The following is a 21,592-nucleotide window of genomic DNA, read 5'->3' as shown; positions in this document are numbered from 1 at the left end:
TTATGTCTAGGGGAGACAGATTCTCAGAGTGGCAGGTACTGCAGAAACCAAGATAATTTTAAGAAGCTTTAAAGACAAATTGCTGAAAATGATCTGTGAAAGGCAATTCGACTAAAAGAACTAGTGTGGGACGATTTTACCACAGGCACTATCTAATAGATCATTTTAAATCATGAAACATCAGAACATTAAAAATACACAATGTTACAGCCACATGCCAGGCACTTATAGTGGGTCTGTTTATGCAGGAGACACGTGTCATGTGCCCCAAACTATTTTCCCAGGGGAAAAATCAGAAGGGATTTGACATGATCCATCCCAATTCTTCTCAAATCTCTTATAAGCACAGATTTAGAAGACCAATACCCAAGATGAAGGGGGTGGCTGCAATCATGAGAGAGTAGAAAGCTGAGTGGTATAACCCAGGATCAAACTTGAGAGCTGCTCTGCTGCAGGAAGTATCAGCGAAGTGAGGGGTGGGGAGGGCACGAGACCTAGGCCCCCCACTCTGGCTTTGATCTGATCTCAAGGGGAGATGAATCACTCCTTTGATCTCAAGGGAGAGCCTCTGATCATAAGACATGATTAAGGAGAGAAATGAGCCTCCTCACATACAGAAGAGCTGAATCCACAAGCTTCTTGGCAAGCATGAGCAAGGCAATGACAATCTGTACTTGACATAATAATAATAGATTGATGATAATAATAATAATTGCTCTTTATCTGTGATATAGGAAATGTGGGTGAAGTTTTGTGGGCATCATTTATAATTGTGATGTAATAGGAACAAAGCATTTAGTTTTTTTTAATTTAAAATGTGTGAGATTTCCTCTTTTGAAGACTTTAACACTGTAAATGTGTCCCTAAAAAATATGTATCTAAAACAGGAATCAGCAAATGTTTTATGTAAAGGGTCAGATAATAAATATTTTAGGCTTTCTGAGCCATACTGTCTCTACTGGAACTACGTTTGAAAGCTGCAATATGCAAATGAATTGGCCTGGTTGTGTTCCAATAAAACTTTATTTATAAAAACCTGTAGTGGGCCTGTTCCAGATAAGGAAACTAAGGCATGAAGAGGCTAAGTCCTTTGCCCAAGGTCACAAAGCTAATCACCATAGAAATATTATCAGAAAACAGGATTAAAATTCTCCTTTCACCAATAACTGGCCAAACTGGTCTGCACACTTCTCCAAGTACCAGTTTTATCCTCAGAAAGTTTTGATCATAACGCAGCCCTCCCTCCTGACTGCACAGAGTTCCTGCACCTCTCAAACATGATTATGCATTTGAAGGTGCTTTATTCCTTCCTTCTGACCCTCACAAAATGTTAGTCATTATCAGTCTTCAGTTATCTAACAAAAATATTGAGAGAATATCAATAATAATGCACTGAGATATAAAGTCACACCAACAGACTTGCTAGCTTTTTCAAATATAGAAGCCAGCAACCAAAATAAGAAATGAAGTGTATATACTAGAACTAACATTCATGGATGATTGGTGTGACCCATCAGCCCCTGCAGGATCCGTACAACCATAAAACCTGTCTCTTCACTGCCATGGGCTCTAGAACAATTTTTCACCTATATGAATTAATTTGATGCTAACAATTGTTCTGCAGACTAGAAATCTAAAATTCAAAGAACCAAATTTACCTGCCTCAAGTCATATTAGAAACCAGTTCCCCGGACTCTTTCCAAGACTCATAATAATAAAGTAGTTCAGTGAGAGAGAGAGGGGTGTGAGGTGAGGCATCCCCGGTTTCTTATTTTATTTTCATAAGCGTTTTCTAAATGCTTAAGAGTGCCTCATTTATTTTATTACTTGGAACTGAATTGTCAATAGGCTTCAAATTTTTGGTAACTAAAGTGTATCTCTTTCATTATAAAAACTACACAACTCAATCTTCAATCAATATTTACTTCCTTTCATATCAATTTCACATTTGTTTCATTGCCTGCTTAGTCTGGGTTTCAGCCACTCCCATCTTGTAGGACAGTAGTGATTATTATAAAAGAACACCAATTCTGGAGCATGCCATTAGGACTTAGAAGATTCTATATTAAAACAATCTGGATATTTTCAATCATCAAGAACAGAAAACCCAACTCAATCAAACTAGCTTAAAAAATAAGGAAATGGATTGGATTTCATAACAAGATCAGGAGTAGTACGGGCTGGTTTATTTTATTTATTTATTTTTATTTTTTATTTTTTTTTGTCATTTGTCACTTCCCACTTTTTTAATTTAAATCCAATTTTATAAATAAATAAATAAATATCCAATTAACATATAGTATATTATTGGTATAGGCAACTGATTCATCAATCTTATATAATACCCAGTGCTCATCACATCATGTGCCCTCCGTAATGCCCATGACCCAGTTACCCCATTCCCCCCACCCCACCGCCTCCAGGCAACCATCAGTTTGTTTCCTATGACTAAGAGTCTCTTATGGTTTGTCTCCCTCTCTGATTTCATCTTGTTTTATTTTTCCCTCTCTTCCCCTATGATCTTGTTTTGTTTCTTAAATTCCACATATGAGTGAAATCATAGGATAATTGTCTTTCTCTGACTGACTTATTTCCTGTAGCCTAATACCCTCTAGTTCCATCTATGTCGTTGCAAATGGCAAGATTTCTTTTTTTTTTTCTTTTTAATTCAGGGTTGGTTTAATTCAGCAGATCCAGTTCAATTTCTCTTGGACAATCTTGGTTCTGCTTACTTCCCTATGGTAGCTTCATACTCAAGCAGGTATCAAGATGGTTGTAGGCATCCTATAAAGAAGATACTACTATCTTTTCTAGTTCTCTGGAACACAAGAAACTTTTCCCTCAGAATCCCCCAGAACACATCATTTTGCATCTAATTAGAACAAAATGTGTCAGATGCCTATACATACACCAACTTTTGAGGTCAGAGGAATGCCCTGTGCTATTAGGCTTAGGTCTGAGTTTCTGAACAAATCACTAGCAAGGAGATTACATTATTAAACTTGGCTTGGATAAAGCATGGGCTACATTTGGAGCTGGGATTAATCTTCTAAACCACATTGTTGTTAAACAAAAGAGAGGTGAAATAGATTAGGGAAAGCATGTGTCATTGTTTTTGGCTGAGCAAGTTCTGAACCTCGGTCTTATGTTTGGGATAAAAATCTGGATTTATTTCCCCAGATTATAAATCCTGGTGGAAAGCAGACTCTACTTCCACAACTGAAACTGAAAAACAGATCTGCGACTCCACAATTGCTTTTGCAGCTGGGATGTGAGCAAGTGACCCAGGCTTGACCAACGTAATAACTCTCTTTACCCAAAGCCACCCTTAGCGAACAGGAGCAAGTGACCCAAAGAAGCAGGGCCAAAATAGAATCATAATGGTCTGCCTTGCAGAGATCTTTCACCATGGCTAATTGACCATAGAATCTCTAGGACCAAAATCATGAGGAGCTCACTCAGGTCTGATAAAGAGAGGCATAATCTATGCACTGCAGTAGATTCTCCTACTTGGCTCGAATGAGTTCACAGACGCAGAACCTCTTGGATGAAGTAAAGACCAGAAACTCTTGCTGAAAAATACTACAATAAGATCGCAAAGATATATTGTAAATCTTCATCCTGATCTTCCTCCAAAACAGATACCATCATTTCAGGACAAATGTGTGCTATGGAAAAGGAAATACCTAGATCTTTGGAGGATTAATGGAAACTGGGTTTATGGCTAATGCTAATTCCCAAGGGCCCAGAATGCCACCGTTGTCCACCAGTCAGTAGAGCAATTCTGTAGGGAATAAGGCAGTAAACTGAATTTTGACTTAAGTTTGTCTTCAATAGGATTAAGGAGCCCCCAAATCTGTGTTTATGTCCTCAGTTCATGAAAGTGTAAGTAGAAGAGATACACAGAACAAACAGCAAAACCCCACATTGGCTGTCTACTGGGTGGTGGAAGGCCTATTATGATAGGAATGGCCGCATGTAAACTCATGGAGCTCTCCTTATAAAAAACAGCACATCACAACTGATACCACATCCCTCGTAGAATTTCAAACATTAAAAGACCTGAAAGATCCAGAGGTGATGACTGCTATCATATTCCCATTTGACTCTCTAGTTTGGCCAGTGAAGAAAACCAGATGGATCTTGGAAAATGACAATGGATTATCATAAACTTAATCAGTTACATCTGCTGTTCCAGCTGGCTTCAGTTGATAAACACAAACGTACAAAGACCCTGGCACATGGTATGCATCTATGGATTTGCCGAAGGCATGTTTGCTTTCTCTGTCCCATCACAAAGAACACCAAAAGCAAGTTTTTGTTTATTTGTTTGTTTCACCCAGCAAAGACAACAGTATACCTTTATTGTCTTACCTGAGTACTGATACCTCTCTGGTGCGGTGCCATGGTTTGGTCTGTGGGCACTCGGCCATTTCACAGGACGTCAAGCTGATAGAATCCAAGGAGCTGAAGTAGCAGAAACACATGATGCCTGGGGAAGATAATTCACATCAAAGAGTGGAAAATAAGTCTTACAAAGCAACAGTAGATTTGGGGCAGAAACGGGGGAAGGTTTCCAATAACCCAGAGCATGTGGGGCTCTCTGTCTCCAAATAAATGGTAAGATGACATGCCTTGCATGTCTTATCACTAGGAATCAGGTCCAATGTGTGTGGGTTTATACAGGATTATAGACCTGCACAAACTATTTAGGTGCACCATCTGATCCCATGAGGGACTCAACTGACTCTCGGCTTTAAGAACAAGAAGGTCCAGAGCTGGTCCAGGCTGCAGTGCAAGCAACTCTGCTGCTTAACACCTGTCATTCAGCTGATCCAATAAGTCTGAGTGTCGGGGCAGCCCGGGTGGCTCAGCGGTTTAGCTCCGCCTTAGGCCCAGGGCCTGATCCTGGAGACCCGGGATTGAGTCCCACGTCAGGCTCCCTGTATGGATCCTGCTTCTCCCTTCTGCCTGTGTCTCTGTCTCTGTCTCTCGCTTTCTGTGTGTCCCTCATGAATAAATAAATAAATAATCTTTATATATAAAATAAAAAAGTCCTGAGCGTCTCTGCTCCACTGGAATGCAGCAGAGCCTGCAGCAGGTTCTGCTGATAGAAGAACCCAAAGAGAAGACCCTGTGGTTCCAGGGAAAGTCAAGACCCCTCAGCAAATAACAAATCTCTAGAGAACCAGTTGGGCAGCCTGACATAGTCTGGGAGCTTGACTGACTCTAAGTTGCCCAAGTTTGAATCTCTTCTCTGCTACTCACTAGCTCTGAGGCTGTGGACCACAGCTTATCTTTCCTGTATCTCAACTCCCCATCTGTAAAACTGGCTTAATACTAGAGATTTGATGGGAGGATTAAACATGGTAACACATGAAAAGTGTTTGGCATGATGTCTGACATATACGAGTGCTCAATAAATATTAGTTATTGTACCCAGTATGTTAACAAGCATGAATCATGCCACCGACAAAACCTTAGTTCTGTGTTTTTCCCCTCGCTCTTCAAGCCTTCTTCAGCAGAGGTAGTCTTTTCATGAGCTTGGATGAAACTCTAGCAGGTCCCATAGCTTATCTACTCATTTCTGGGCAATAAATGAGCCACATCAAGTAATAAGCAATTTTAATTTAGTCATTAGAATTTCAGAACACTGAACTTGACAGTGTCAAAAGTTCCTTCCCTGACTTTTTGGCTGGGAGCTTGCAGTGGGGAAGAGTGGGTGGCCCTCTGCCCCATCTCACCCCCTGCTCACGTTCTCCTCAAACAGGGTGAAACATGCATGGAGAAAAGGGAGAGAGAAGGGTCTAGATCAGCTCTACCTTGGCTGGTGGCTTCTTGCTGAGTCTGTCGACTGGCAAGATGGTTAGTATTGGCATTTTCTCAAGGATGCTTTGGTGGGCTCTTCAGAGGTTCTTTTCTGGATCCTTTTCTCCCCCAGTTCTTTTGGCCAAAAAGACAAACCAATTGTGTGTAGTCTCTTGCAATTCTTTTCTTCAATCCCTGGTCAACACAGGCTCTTCCTATGCAGGTCTCCAGGTGGACTATCCAATGAAACCCAAAGGGAACCATATCACTGCTCTCTGTCTCCCACTCAATTCTGAATGCACTTCAGGAAACAGTCACTCCCCCTACTTATCCTAGATCCCAATGTCCCAGTACCTGCCACCAAAGTAGCTATTCAGCCCATTGCTCACCCTCTGGATCTCCTAGGAGTCAGACCCCAGTCCACAGACTGCCTTAGCTGCCTCAGATATGGTTTAGGAACCGTCTTCAATCTCTCACCACAGTGAACACATTTCAAAACCCTCCTAACGACACCTGAAGTCTTCCTCATGAGTCCTGAGGTCAGAATAGAGGTCAGAAAACTTCTTTCTCAAGATAGCCAGGGTACATACTTCAGGCTTTATGGACTATCTTTCTCTGTCATAACTACTTGGCTTTGCTTTGCAGCTTAAAGCAGCCATAGATGACACACAAACTAATGAGCATGGCTGTGTTTCAATAAAACTTTATTTATGAAAACAGGCAGTGACTAGATTCGGTCTGTAGGCCAAACGTTGGCTGACCCCTAAATTAGAGGTAGCATTCCGCTACCCCTTCATTTCACTTCCCAGATAGGGGAGGGATGGGAGCCTGAGACAGGCAACCACTTTCTCATGACCAGTCTCCTTGCACCAATCTCTCTCTCTCTCTCTCTCTCATTCTCTCTCTCTTTCTCTCTCTGTTCCAGCCAATTTATTTTCCAAAAGTGGGGGAGGGTATTTTAAGAGTTGTGAAATACTTCCTCAAACCTTTCCCTTGAAAATCTTCATAGATGGATTCTACTCACACTTTTGTAACTGATAACAAATTGGCACCTGAATTGAAAAATGAGATGAGAAGAGTTTCAAATGTGTTGAACCTGAGGTAGCCATGGACCTGCACTGAGGCATCCAGTAGAGAACTGGAATCTATGCCTGCAAAGTTACAAGAATAACCTGGGCATAGTTCCTTTCTGGAAAAAGGCATAGGCCATCCTTCTCCATTTCTATCATATGCTGCCGTGCTCTCTTAAACAGAGAATGCAGTGCATACCCTCATTTCTTTGTTAACCAGGATCTGACATTACAGCAGCCTTGCTGGGACTTGCTGTAAAACACGTGCCACCAAGGATTATGGAGGTTCCAAGAACTAGTTTCCTTTAAACTCAATGGCCCCGGCAGCTGTGCCTTTGTACATTCTCGTGGCTGCTGTCTACAGATTTTTCTGTCTCCTCTGTCACGGTCAGCCTGTCAGCAGCCACTTCTTGTTGCTGCCAGTCTGCCTATCTCCAGCAGGCTCTTTCCCTATTCTGCTACTTTTAATGTACTTATACTTAAAAATCAAAGACTCAAGGGGTTAGAATTGTTAGATAATTATTCTAGGAGTGAGTGCTGAGTGTCCAGTGGGTGGCACGTGTGATCTTAATTTATGGACAATGAGATATCTATTTTTGCTGTTTACATATTTGTTTTCATGTATTTGTTTGTTTAGATGGAACACATGTTATGGCTGCTTACAAAATTGTTGGTTTATTCATTCATCATTCATTTATTTATTTTTTGCTTTAATTCAGTTACTCAGCCATGTTGCTGATATGTTGCCCCAAAAAGGACCTTTGTTTTGGAGGGGGCTGGGATCCCTTTTTTAATCTTCTAATTGGTATAGTATTCATATATGTACAGAATTTTATATAAATGCATACATGTGATCTATTTTTAAAGCACTTTTTTTCCCCCAGTTTTGCTGCTTTCACCTGGATTAAAACATCTTTTCCCCACTTTGATGTATCATTTGCCAACAACTGGGTATCTATCCTTTCATATTTTCTGCATGCTTATACAATCATAAACACACCCTCACACACATAGGATGTCTTTGTTTGTATGGCAGTCAATCTTGCCCACTCAACAGCCAAACTTCTGCTCCCTTCCTCCCCCTCTGTCCTTGCTAACAGAATTTTTTTGTTCACATGTAGGCAAATATCTCTTGGTCTAAAGGAAAAGCACCCATATTTTAGCTGACAAATCCTGGTCTAGTTTTAAATAGACAAGTCCATCCTTCTTTTCATTTGTTTAGGGATGAGCATGTGGCTCAGTTCTGGTCAGTAAGAAGTAAGAAGAACTCTGGAATAGCTTCCTTTCTTTACATAAAGAAGTGTAGTGTGATTGCTGGATTTCACAAGGGGCCCACTTGAGATTCATGGTCATGAATATTAATTGAGAACCAGATATCTCAGGATCCCTGGGTGGCTCAGTGGTTGAGCGTCTGCCTTCAGCTCAGGGCATGATCCTGGAGTCCTGGGATCAAGTCTCACATTGGGCTCCCTGCATAGAGCCTGCTTCTCCCTCTGCCTGTGTCTCTGCTTCTCTCTCTCTCTCTCTCTCTCTCTATCATGAATAAATAAATAAAATCTTTTAAAAAAGAGAGAGAGAGAACCAGATATCTCCATTAAAATATCAATAGATTTTGTTTTTTTCTCCAAAATTGACAATTATAAGCTATAAAGTATATAGGGAAAGGCAAAGGAACTAGAACAGCCAACATAATCTTGAACAACAAAATTGGAGGACCTACACTTAGGGATTTCAAAACTCTAACTATAAAGTACTAGGAATCAAATAATCAAGTGTGGTATTAGTGATCAAAGGAACAGAATAATGATTTCAGAAATACAATCCTACATATGCAGCCATTTAATTTTGACAAAGGTGCCAATGCAACCCAATGGGGGAAAGAAAGCTTTATGGTATACTGGAACAGAACTTATTTTAAAAAATGAAACTTGAACTCTATCTCATATATATACAAAAATTAATTTAAAATGGACCATAGGAAAAATAAATGGACCATAGACCCAATATGAGCACTAAAACTCCCAATAAAGCTTCCAAAAGAAAAAATAAATAAATAAATAAATAATAATAAATAAATAAATAAAATAAAAATAAAGCTTCCAAAAGGAAACATGAAGAATATCTTCATTATTCCAAGGCAGGCAAATATTTCTTAGACAGAATACAAAGAACTATAAAAGAAAAAATTAACAAATTTTACTCCATAATAATTAAAAACTTATGAAAACTTCTAATCATGAGGTAGTAACAAGATCCAGAATTGCCCTTCTACCATAAAACAAACAACCAAAAAACCAGAAAACTGGAAAATACGCAAGAAACTAAACAACACTAATACTAATGTATTGTGGGTTTATAAAACATGCATAGAAGTAAAACAACAATAAGTGCAGGATTGGAGAAGACACAGACAGGTTAAAAGTAAAGGAATGGAAAACATATGTCATGCAAATACAAATCATAAGACCAGAGTGGTTATATCAATATCAGATGAAACAAATTTCAAGGTAAGAACTATTACCAGACAAAAAAGGAAATCTTCTTAATAAAAACAAGGTCAATTCATCAAGGAAAAATAATAATCCTAAATTTGTACACACCTAATAACAAAGATCCATCATACATAAAGCACATACTGACAGAATTGGAAAGAGAAATACAAGGGGCACCTGGGTGACTCGACTGGTTGAACGACCAACTTTTGATTTTGGCTCAGGTCATGATCTCAGGGTTGTGAGATCAAGCTCTATGTCCGGCTCTGCCCTGGGAGTGGTGCCTGTTTAAGATTCTCTCTTTAAAAAAAAAAAAAAAAAAAAGATTCTCTCTTTTCCTCTACCCTTTCCCCTAACCCACTCACTCATGCATGCACTTGCTCTCTCTCAAAAATAAATAAATAAATAAATAAATAAATAAATAACAGATAAATAAATAAAATACATTTTAAAAAGAGAAATAGACGAATCCATAATTACAGCAAAAGGGATCAAATTTCCTCTCTAGGTAACTGAAAATGAGTAGACAGAAAATGAAGAGATAAATACTTAAACAATACTATCAACCATGCTGACCTAACTGACATTAATAGAACATTCTCTCCAACAATGGCAGAATAAACATTAATTTCAAGTGCATGTGGAACAATCATCCACATAGATGATAGGCTGAGGCATAAAACAAGTCTCAACAAAGTCAAAAGGACTGAAATCATACAAAGTCTGATCTCTGACCACAATGGAATTAAATTATAAATCAATAACAGAAAGGTATTTCTTAAATTCCCAAATATTTGCAATTTAAGCAATACATTTCTAAATAAATGTGGGATAAAAGAAGAAATCATAAGGAAAGTTACAAGATATCTTGAAGTAAATGGAAATGAAAGCACAACATATCAAAATTTTGAGAGGGAAATTTAAAGTTTTAAATGCTTATATTACAAAAGAAAAAAAGTGCCTCAAATCAATGATCCAGGCCTCCACTTTAAGAATCTAGAAAAGGAAGAGCAAATTAAATACAAAACAAGAGGAGGAAGAAAATAATAAAGATAATAGTGAAAATTAATAAACTAGAAAGCACATAAATAATGGGATTAGTCAATAAAATCAAAAGCTGCTTCTTTGAAAAGATCAACAAAATAAACAAACTTCTAACTACACTGAATTAGAAAATTTTAAAAAGAACATACAAATTACCAACATCAGGAATGAAATAGGAGACATCACTACAGACATTAAAAGGGCAATAAGAGACTATTATAAAGAACCGTATGGCAGTAAGTTGTTAAACTTTATTTTTTTATTTTTATTTTTTTTTAGTTGTCAAACTTTAAATAGACAAATTTCTCAAGATACCATTATCAAAATTGACCCAAGAAATAGAACATCTAAAGAGCCTTGTATCAGTGTTAAAAATTGAAATATGAATATGAAGCCTTCTCATAAAGAAAGCATTAGACCCAGGTGGCTTCTCAATTCTAACAAAATCTTAATGAAGAAATAATACCAATTCAACACAAATTGTTTCAGAAAATAGAGAAGGAAGGAAACTGCTCTCAACTCACTTGGTAAAGACGGGCTGCTCAGACACCAGAACCAGTACAAGATAGGAAACTACAGTCCAATATCACTCATCAACAGAGAAGGAAATATTCTTGACAGAATCTCTACAAATTGAATTCAGCAAAACAGGGCAGCCCTCGTGGCTCAGTGGTTTAGCACCACCTTCAGCCCAGGGTGTGATCCTGGGGACCCAGGATTGAGTCCCACATCGGGCTCCCTGCATGCTTCTCCCTCTTCCTGTTCTCTACCTCTCTCTGTGTGTGTCTCTCATGAATAAATACATAAAATCTTAAAAAAAAAAAAAATTCAGCAAAACATATAAAGGGTAATACTCCACATCAGTGGGGTTTATTCAAGGAAATATTTAGGAAAAAATAAATAAACTGTCTATATTTTCACAAGACATGATCATGAATAAATGAGCAATATGCATATGAAAAAAATGCTTAATGTCAGGGCCAGGTGTCAGATTCTGGGGAGTAGTTCTAGGAGAAAAGAACTTCTGTTTTTGTTTCCTATAGTATCTAAACACCTAGCACAAGTGCCCATCCTTGGAAGTTGTCATATTTATTTTGTGAATGAATGATTGAATGAATGGGCAAATATTAGATTGAGGTGATTCAGTCCTGGAAGGTGACATTTCACTTCAGCCGAGACTTGATTTTAGTAACTTTCAATTTTGGAAAAAGTATATTAGATCCCAATCTTAAGTCAAAAAGGAAATTGCCAAAAGAAATGGTCTTCCTTTATCACTTACTTGTGATGGTTAATTTTAAGCGTCAACTTGACTGGGCCATAGAATGTCCATGTTAACTGTGACTTCTGGGTGTGCCTGTGAAGGTGTTTCTTGATGAGGTTAGCATTTGAATTGATGGAATCAGTAAAGTAGAGCGCCCTCTCCAGTACTGGTAGGCATCAGGTGATCTGTTGATGGTCAGAATAGAACAGAAGGTGCAAGAAGGAAGAATTCGCTCCTTTTTTTTTTCCTCCCTTAGTGCTGGAGCTGTGACATCTCATCTCATTTTCTCCTACCCTTGGACTAGAATTACACCACTGGCTTCCCTGGTTTTCAGGCCTTCGGTCTGGGGCTGACTGCTTGCTTTCTTGATTCTCCAGCTAGCAGATGGCAGATTCTATATACACATGCACACACGTTATGGGTATATATATATATATATATATATATATATAGAGAGAGAGAGAGAGAGAGAGAGAGAGAGAGAAGAGAGAAAATATATATTAGAATATGAGAATATGTTATAAATTATATAATTACACTATTATATGTAATATATGATTATAGCTGTATGTTATTAAATGTTATATATTATATTTAACCTTTAAAAATATATTAAGATATATTAGAATGTATTTATATTCTGTATGTGTGTGTTTAGTCCAACACTTCTTTTTCTCTGGAGAACCCTAAGACATTACTCATACACTCCTATGCTTACTATCATAGCCGAGATCTTCAATCTAAAACATTCTAGGTTAGCTGCACACTTATCTGTATTCCCTTTTTTAAGGAGCTTACTCCTTCTCATAACAAAAGTAATACATGTTTTCTGCAGGGAGTCTAAAAAATGCTGAAGAATTAAGAAGGAAAGGAAAATTCCCTAAAATATCATTGTCCCAACCACCACTGAGTTCTTCCTCCTTCCGGTTCCTGTTTTTCTCACAATGTTCCACTAATTTGGCACCAACAGTCTACAGGCATGGAGATAGAGGTTGACATAAAAAGGAATCATATGGGTACCCTGGGGACAGAGGGGGACAACCATGTGGAATTTTACAGTGAGCAGTTGGAAACGCAGTCGTAAACCAGGAGAGAGCTCCAGTTACTATGTGGGGGGTAAGAGGGATCGCATAGGTGTCAGGTGAAATCTCAGGAAGGGGAGGAGGCTAGGCAGAGGAGACAAGCAGACCAAGGAGAAAGAAGAGTCTCTTCCAAGATAATTAGTTTATACTTGTTCCAGAAAGTGTATGCAATAAAGCATTAGAGAGAACTTGATTTCTCTTGGATTCTTATCTGTTAAGTGTTTTCCTGGGCTCTTTAGGAGTGAGATGCTTTCTGTAGTCTCTACAGCTGTGGACTGTAGCCAGCATTCCTTTCAACAGAACAAGTTGACATGTGAAGGACATAGAATTAACCAGAAGATTACTTCCTGAATCTCATCTTTTCTTTCCTCTGAATATTGATTTCACCTACTCTTTAAAAACACAAGTATGTTTGGAAAGGCTTTTCAGAACTATTTTCACACCCACATTAAGAACACATGAATCTGCTTAAATCTGTGTTCTCTGAGAGAAGGCAAGTTTGCAAGTAGATAAAATGTCTTGCTGAGTTTTATCAGTTGCATGTATTTATCATCCTCTGGCCATCTTCTTAATAGGCTGCATCCCTACTGCTTCAAGGTCTGCTCACAAAGGACAGCCCTCCTGACTTTTTGTCATTTACCAAAAACTTCCTCTTGGAAGATCTGACTTGTCTGCCTGGACAGATAAAGACCGAAGTACTAGCCATAGCTGTATGAATGGCTGCTGCATGTCCCCAAGCAGACAGAGGAGCTGCCATCTTCCCAACAAGAAAAGTGGGAGAATACCACCAAGGCACCCATGATCTAGCTGATAACACATGTTCCCCAAACAACGTGTTTAAAAGACTTCCCGAACTTGAGCGACACAAAAACCCAACAACCCATCTAGAAAAACTTCCCAGGGACGCCTGGGTGGCTCAGTGGTTGAGCATCTGCCTTTGGCTTAGGACGTGATCCCAGGTCCTGGGATCGAGTCCCGCAGTCAGACTCTCCACAGGGAGCCTGCTTCTCCCTCTGCCTATATCTCTGCCTCTCTCTGTGTTTCTCATGAATAAATAAATAAAATCTTAAAGAAAAAAAATAGAAAAGAACTTCCTAAATCTAAATTATCCACCTTGAACACAAGAATCATAGAAGCCAAATCTTCTTCCTTATGCATTCCAATCTCAGTAGGACAATACATAGAAAACGTTCTCCTTCAGGCCCTCAATCCAAAACCATTATAGGCCCCAATCACCACCATGCATTGGATCCCAAAACAACACACTTAAAATGGTGCCTCTCTTTCTCATGGCCACAGCTCAAGATTTCAGCCTTTGATAGCCAAATCTACTTCACTGACTGACAAGACCAAAAAAAAAGACTGCTAGCATGATTTGGGGGAAAGGGATCCCTTTAGGCTTTGTAGGCCCATTTTTAAGTTCTGCCACTGTTCCCAGAAAGAGGTAGAGGCAGAGTGGGGGGTGCATAGCATGTCCAAGTAATGCAGATTTTTTCCCCCCCAGATAACCGCAAAGCAAGGTAAAAAGTGCTATCGCCAGGTCATGGAAGCATATGGAGGGAACAGTTGAGCCCGGCTGGGAGGAGTGGGAAAGCTTTTCAGTGCAGTGCCTGGTATACAGTAAGTGCTCAATAGCAGATTAATGGTTGAAAGGAGGTGATGTCTGAACATCAACTGGGTGCTCAGTGGGCCTGCATATGTGCAGGAACAAGGAGGGATTTTACATGACAGCAAAGGCCAAGCTGTTGACACAGAGGTGTCCAGAGAATGACAACACGTGGTTGTACCCTGGCAGTAGGCTAGAAATATGGTGTGGGGACCTTGGATCTATTAAGCACATCATTTTCTAATGCAACGTGTGACAACTCTTATGGAAGCAACATGTGACAACTCTTCCATAAGAGTGGGTTTTAAAAAATGGTAATAGGAGCTGAACTGAGAGATTAAAAAAAAAAAGACAGTAATATGAAGTAGATGATGGGTGGGCCTGAAACGAATATTTGGGATCTATTTTGCTACTGCAGCAAATAATCAAGAATATGTGTCTCTCACCTTAAAAGACACAGGCATACCCTCCCTTCATCCTGTCGATTTCTCTTGGTGTCTTCACCACCTGCCTTCACAGCCAAGTGTCCGTGAACTATATCTCCTGCTGCCTTCCTCTCTTGGGTGCACATCAGTTTGGCTTCTGTCCTCCCCCCATTCCTGCCAACGTTCCCCGAGGGATCCTAGATGCTAACGGGTACTCTCCAGTCCGTATCTTGCTGCTTTCTGCCTTCAGTGCCAGACAGGTCTCCTGGACTCTCTCAGCCTCTTCTTCCACCTTCTTACCTTCTCCACACCTATGCTCCCTGCCTGCTTTCCCTACTTCAGCTCCTCCCACACTAGCTGTGCATTAATGACTCCTAGGTTTCTACTTCCTCTCAGCCAGCTCTTCTGGCTGCACAGGTGTTTACCCAACTGCCTCCTAGACGTCTTCACTTATTTGCCCCAGGGGCACCTCCAACTCCACGGGCCCCAGAAGGAAATCATCTGGCTCTGGGCGTGTTAGTTAACGGAACTGGGCTACACTTCCTCAACTATAAAACGGGGCATCCCTGAGGGCCACCTCATACAGAAGCCTGTTCCAGAGATTAAATGAAACAACACAGAATTGTATATTGCACAGACTCTGGCACATGATAAAAGGTCTGCAAGTGTTTACCATTATTCTTTCTCTCCATCTCATCCCTTCCTCCTCATAGAGTCCCAAATTGACTTACGAATCCAGCACCCACAACTCTCATCAACCCAGAACCTTGAGCATTCTCTTTGACACCTCAACCCCACCCTACCCCAAGGCGTTCAGTCCACTTCTTAAACATTGACCTCATCTTTCCTTCTCCACCTCATTGCCTCAAATTCACAGCATCCCCTGGGGCTTAGAGCCATTTTTCTCCCTGCCCTCTCTATTGCTGCTCTACACCTTTGTTTTCAAAGAGCACATTGCAGGACACCACCCTCCTCTTAAAACCCTTCAAAGCTCCCCACCGCCTCAGGGACAAAATCCAAACTCCTTGGAAGGGCACAGAGGCTCTTGGGACCTGGGCTGAGTCACTTCCTCTCAGTTCACCCCACTCCCTAAGCTCCAGCTGATCCTCCTCGAGGGAAGGAGATGCCAAACTACTCATCAGGCTCAGTCAGCCTAACGGTGTCTCCTCGGGCCGCTGCTGCTTCTTCCAGATGTAGCTTGAGTGCCACGTCTCCTGAGAAGGCTTTTGGACTTCCAGTCGGATGATTATCCTTCTTCTTCGTCCCCTTGGGTCTCTGCCCTAACTGACCATCCTTTAGTTTGTAACTGCTCATTTGTCTGTCCTCCCCGCTACACTGAGTTGTCTGCTGCCAGAAACATTGCCTTTCATTTCCGCATCCCCAGAACCCAGCACAGCGCCCAGCAGCCAGTTGGTAGCCGAGGTAAGTGAATCAGGGCAAAAGTGTCTCCACCAAAAAGGGAACGTTTGTTTGGGGGAATCCACTCCTTTCCGCGGCACACGGCGGCAAGGTGAGGGGGGGGGGTTCCGGTGGGCCTGCGTGGGTATCCACTGCCTGCACGTCGTTCTCGGTGCCTCACTCTCGCACAGAGCAGACACAGGGCTGCACGGGCAGAGAGGCTGCACACACAGACACAGGGCTGCACGGGCGGAGGGGCTGCGCGCACAGAGCAGACACAGGGCTGCACCGGCGGAGAGGCTGCGCGCACAGACACAGGGCTGCACGGGCGGAGAGGCTGCGCGCACAGACACAGGGCTGCAAGGGCGGAGAGGCTGCGCACACAGAGCAGACACAGGGCTGCACGGGCGGCGAGGCTGCGCACACAGAGCAGACACAGGGCTGCACACGTGGAGAGGCTGCGTGCACAGAGCAGACACAGGGCTGCACGGGCGGTGAGGCTGCGCGCACAGACACAGGGCTGCACAGGCGGAGAGGCTGCGCGCACAGAGCAGGCACAGGGCTGCACAGGCGGAGAGGCTGCACGCACAGAGCGGGCACAGGTCTGCACAGGTGGTGAGGCTGCACACACAGACACAGGGCTGCACAGGCGTAGAGGCTGCGTGCACAGAGCAGGCACAGGGCTGCACAGGCGGAGAGGCTGCACACACAGAGCAGGCACAGGGCTGCACAGGCAGAGAGGCTGCGCACAGAGCAGACACAGGGCTGCACAGGCGGAGAGGCTGCGCGCACAGACACAGGGCTGCACGGGCGGAGAGGCTGCGCGCACAGACACAGGGCTGCACAGGCGGTGAGGCTGCGCGCACAGAGCAGACACAGGGCTGCACCGGCGGAGAGGCTGCGCGCACAGACACAGGGCTGCACGGGCGGTGAGGCTGCGCGCACAGAGCAGACACAGGGCTGCACGGGCAGAGAGGCTGCGCGCACAGACACAGGGCTGCAAGGGCGGAGAGGCTGCGCACACAGAGCAGACACAGGGCTGCACAGGCGGCGAGGCTGCGCACACAGAGCAGACACAGGGCTGCACACGTGGAGAGGCTGCGTGCACAGAGCAGACACAGGGCTGCACGGGCGGAGAGGCTGCGCGCACAGAGCAGACACAGGGCTGCACGGGCGGTGAGGCTGCGCGCACAGACACAGGGCTGCACAGGCGGAGAGGCTGCGCGCACAGAGCAGGCACAGGGCTGCACAGGCGGAGAGGCTGCACGCACAGAGCGGGCACAGGTCTGCACAGGTGGTGAGGCTGCACACACAGACACAGGGCTGCACAAGCGGTGAGGCTGCACACACAGACACAGGGCTGCACAGGCGGAGAGGCTGCGGCACAGAGCAGGCACAGGGCTGCACAGGCGGAGAGGCTGCACGCACAGAGCAGGCACAGGGCTGCACGGGCGGAGAGGCTGCGCGCACAGAGCAGACACAGGTCTGCACAGGTGGTGAGGCTGCACACACAGACACAGGGCTGCACAGGCGTAGAGGCTGCGTGCACAGAGCAGGCACAGGGCTGCACAAGCGGAGAGGCTGCGGCACAGAGCAGGCACAGGGCTGCACAGGCGGAGAGGCTGCACGCACAGAGCAGGCACAGGGCTGCACGGGCGGAGAGGCTGCGCGCACAGAGCAGACACAGGTCTGAACAGGTGGTGAGGCTGCACACACAGACACAGGGCTGCACAGGCGTAGAGGCTGCGTGCACAGAGCAGGCACAGGGCTGCACAGGCGGAGAGGCTGCACACACAGAGCAGGCACAGGGCTGCACAGGCGGAGAGGCTGCGCACAGAGCAGACACAGGGCTGCACAGGCGGAGAGGCTGCGCGCACAGAGCAGGCACAGGGCTGCACAGGCGGAGAGGCTGCACACACAGAGCAGGCACAGGGCTGCACAGGCGGTGAGGCTGCGTGCACAGAGCGGGCACAGGGCTGCACAGGTGGTGAGGCTGCACACACAGACACAGGGCTGCACAGGCGGAGAGGCTGCACACACAGAGCAGGCACAGGGCTGCACAGGCGGAGAGGCTGCGCACAGAGCAGACACAGGGCTGCACAGGAGGTGAGGCTGCACGCACAGACACAGGGCTACACAGGCGGAGAGGCTGCACACACAGACAGGGCTGCACAGGCGGAGAGGCTGCACACACAGAGCAGGCACAGGGCTGCACAGGCAGAGAGGCTGCACACACAGACACAGGGCTGCACGGGCGGTGAGGCTGCACACACAGAGCAGGCACAGGGCTGCACAGGCGGAGAGGCTGCGCACACAGACACAGGGCTGCACGGGCGGAGAGGCTGCACGCTCAGGGGGCTGAGGTTAAGTCCCGCGCCCTTTGTTCCCGACAGCGGAGAGCCAATGGGTCCGTGCCCGCACGCCCGCCCGCCGCGCCCGGGGTGCACGGCCTGCTCGGGCAGAAATGGCTCGAAAGCGCACCGGGGAACGCCGCGTCGGGCAGGGGCGCGGGTGTGCGCGGGCCCTCTCCGTGCGCGCCTCCCGACTCCGGGGTCCCGCGCTCTCCGGCGCCCTCGGCGGGGCCGAGCCTCAGCGCCAGGCGACCTCCCGGGGCCTCTGCCGCCGCCGCCGCCGTCGTCGCCGCCGGCGGGAAAGCGCCCAGCGTCCCCGCGTCACGCGCCAGCAGCCGGGCGCGCGTTGCGCGGGGCGGGGGGCGGGGCCGGGGCGGGGGCGGGGCCAGCGCGCCCGGGGCGGGGCGGGGCGGGCGGGGCGGGGCGGGGCGGGGCGGGGCGGGAGCCGGGCACAGGAAGCGCTGGGAGGCCCGAGCCGTCCCAGGGTGCCCCGCGCGGCGTGGACTCGGGCCGCTGCCGCCATCCCGCTGGCGAGAGGGAGAGAGAGAGGCCCGCCCGCTCGCTCGCCGGTCGGGCCAGTGTGGGCCAGTGCGTGAGGGCGCGGGGGGCCGTGTCAGCGAGACGCAGAGCGCAGCCGCCACCGCCAAACGGACATGTTGGAGCCCAGCGCCGCCGCCGCCGCCTCCTTTTCCTCATCCTCCGAACGGGACTGAGAGGGGGCCCGCCACCCTCCGCCTCGGCCGCCCGCCCCGCCGCCTCGGCCGCAGCCGCTTCCTGCCCGGCCTCTGGCTCCGCCGCTCGCCGCCTCCCCCCCGCCCCTCAGGCCCGGCCGGTTCCCCGGCCCCGCTCCGCCGCGGCGCGAGGTCTATGTGACCGGCGGGCCCGGAGCAGCCGCCGCCGCAGCGCGAACATGGACGCCGTCAACGCCTTCAACCAGGAGGTGAGGAGTGCTCGGGGCCGGGGCTGCCGGGCCGCCGGGGCCGCCGGGGCCCCCGTGTCTCCCGTGTCTCCCGCCGCCGGAGGTTTAAAGCTTCGGGCGGGGTGGGGACGCTTCCTGCCCGGGGTTCCGGGGCGGCGGGGCCTGCGCGGAGCGGCCTGCGGTCGGGGAGAGGTCGCGGCGGCCCCGGGCCCCGGGCGCCGACCCCGCACCCCTCCCCCACCGCCCACCCCCGGGCGGCGACCTCGGGCTGCCCCGGTCGCCCCCTTCCGGCCTCCCCCGGCCTCCCCCAGCCCGCGCCGCCGCCGCCGCCGCCGCCGGCGCCTCTAACTTCGCCCTCTCTCCAAGGTCCGGGCGCTCCCGCCGGCCGCCCCCCCGGCCCCGCTACTGGCTTCGCGGTGCCGGGAGCCCGCAAGGGGCTAAGAAAGAAGCGCGGGCGGGCGTGTGGGGTTGGTTGGGGGCGGGGGAGCGGGAGCATCTGCCGGTCGCCGGGCTGGCGGAGCGGCGGCCTGGGCTCTCCTGTTGCTCAGGCCGCGGCGCGGCGGCGGCTGGACTCTGATCCCGGGCCCCCGGGGGCAGTTTGGAGAGAGGGTGTCCGTCCCCCGGCTCCCGACACTCACACGCACGCTCGGGGAGCGGGGTTCCCAGGTGAAGACGGGGTGGCCCCTGACGGTTCCCAGCCGGTGAACACGGCCCTCCTAATGGGCTCCGCGGCCCCAACGCGACACCTAAAAAGTTGAATGGGAGAGGAGTGCTTGCTCCGCCTCAGTCCGGCGGAAAGCCGGCTTCGGCCTCGGGTCCCCGTTCCCCCCCCCCCCCCCCCCAATCCTCGCGCTCCTCCCGCGGTAGTTAATCCGCGGCTCCCTTCTAGGGGGAAACATTTGCATGTGAAAACCTCCCCAAACCGGGAACAAAGCTGCCTGCCGCCTTAGAGCTCGATAGTTTTATCTCCAAAGTCATTCCAGGTGCTGGGTTTGGGGCGTAGAGTCCACACATTCTCTCCCGTCAGAATTTATTTGGGGGTGGGGGGTGGGGGAGGGGGGGGACTTGACCATTGATTTTAAAATACAGTTACGGGATGGAAACTGTTGGCGTGTGTTGGGTTGGATTAGCTCACTTCGCCAAACACTCCAGATAAACCCAGCATTGAAAAAAGTCAGATGTATGTAGTGCTGTAGCTCTAGAGAGGTCTTGATAGGGCGTTAACAACTTGCTGCGTCTCACCCTAAGATTTTGTGATTTTACTCGTGGCAGAATTGAGGTGCGGTAGCTTTTCTTTTAGATCTGCAGTGCCGAAATAATAGGGGACCCTCCAGTAACCCTGCTGTTAGGACCTTTTATTGCCTTAGCAGAGTATCCTGGAAATAAGTTGTCTTCAACCGATGGGTACATAAAATGTCTTAAACGCAGTAGAAACGGGTGTTGGACAGTGTGATGGTTTTCAAGATAACGAAATATTTCCTGATATTTACTTGATGGCTAGGGAATTTGTGATAATGCTCCCAAGGTAGGTTTGGAAGCTGGCTTGGTGTCCTGAAGGCAAAATTCACTGGAATGTTGACTCCATGAGGGCAGGGAGTTTCTGTTCTTTGCTCCTCCCCTCACCGTAGGAGGCATACTAGTAACTTGTTGAATGCATGAGAATTTTACAAATGGTACAACAGTTTTTTAAAGATGATGAGTACATTTCTTTCTCGAGGTAAAACATTATTGACTTTTTTAATGTCAACTCTTAATGCACAAAGAGCGGGAATTTCTAGAGTATTCTTAAGATCCGAAGTATTTAATTCTGAGTTAAGCATTGTGGAAGTTGACATTAAACAAAATACGTTCTGGAAAACTGATCAGTAGTTTTTACTTTGGAAAACCAAAATAAGGTATGATATTGACTTCTCAAAAAAGGGAAATGGTATTTTAACCTTTTTAAAATACACAAAGTGAGAATTTTCATGTCATTGTTCACCTTTCTGCTCAAATACTTTTTATTTCCATTTCCACTCTTACTTTATGAACTACAAATTACATTATGTTAGGTGTGTTGCCAGTTTTGACTTTCTTCTGAAAAAAACTTTCTTCCAGAGAAACTAGCCTAACTTTAAAACTTACCTTGTACTGTTT

The 21,592-nt window shown here is 46.3% G+C and overlaps 2 protein-coding genes across 12 annotated transcripts in view; one reads left to right on the top strand and one right to left on the bottom strand.

Annotated features, from left to right (window-relative positions):
* Window positions 1-18,824, bottom strand: part of LOC112661656 (uncharacterized) — a 68,122-nt gene extending 49,298 nt beyond the window's left edge. For 3 of the 10 annotated variants that reach the window (XR_007407533.1, XR_007407532.1, XR_007407531.1), the window contains exons 1-4: window positions 18,668-18,824; window positions 11,694-12,069; window positions 5,823-6,044; window positions 4,375-4,492 (exon numbers count right to left, since the gene is read on the bottom strand). Coding sequence is in view for 2 of the 10 variants with exons in the window: in XM_025449737.3 (XP_025305522.3) it covers window positions 4,375-4,407 (33 nt within the window). In the remaining 8 variants the exon portion in view is untranslated. Of the gene's footprint in view, window positions 1-4,374; window positions 4,493-5,822; window positions 6,045-11,693; window positions 12,070-14,809; window positions 16,387-18,667 lie in introns of those variants that run through there. The other 7 variants (XM_049104532.1, XM_049104533.1, XM_025449737.3 and 4 more) reach the window with 4 other exon arrangements.
* A 165-nt stretch (window positions 18,825-18,989) lies between these two features.
* The window catches only part of SCAF4 (SR-related CTD associated factor 4), a 58,273-nt gene continuing 55,670 nt past the window's right edge, over window positions 18,990-21,592 (top strand). For both annotated transcript variants that reach the window (XM_049104529.1, XM_025449733.3), the window contains exon 1: window positions 18,990-19,477. In XM_049104529.1, the coding sequence (XP_048960486.1) occupies window positions 19,448-19,477 (30 nt within the window). In that variant the 5' untranslated portion in view covers window positions 18,990-19,447. The remainder of the gene's footprint in view (window positions 19,478-21,592) is intronic.

This window comes from Canis lupus, chromosome 31 (assembly GCF_003254725.2).
Source record: "Canis lupus dingo isolate Sandy chromosome 31, ASM325472v2, whole genome shotgun sequence".
In the NCBI taxonomy this organism is placed as follows: Eukaryota; Metazoa; Chordata; class Mammalia; order Carnivora; family Canidae; genus Canis; species Canis lupus.
This window is presented reverse-complemented; position numbering and strand designations above follow the sequence as displayed.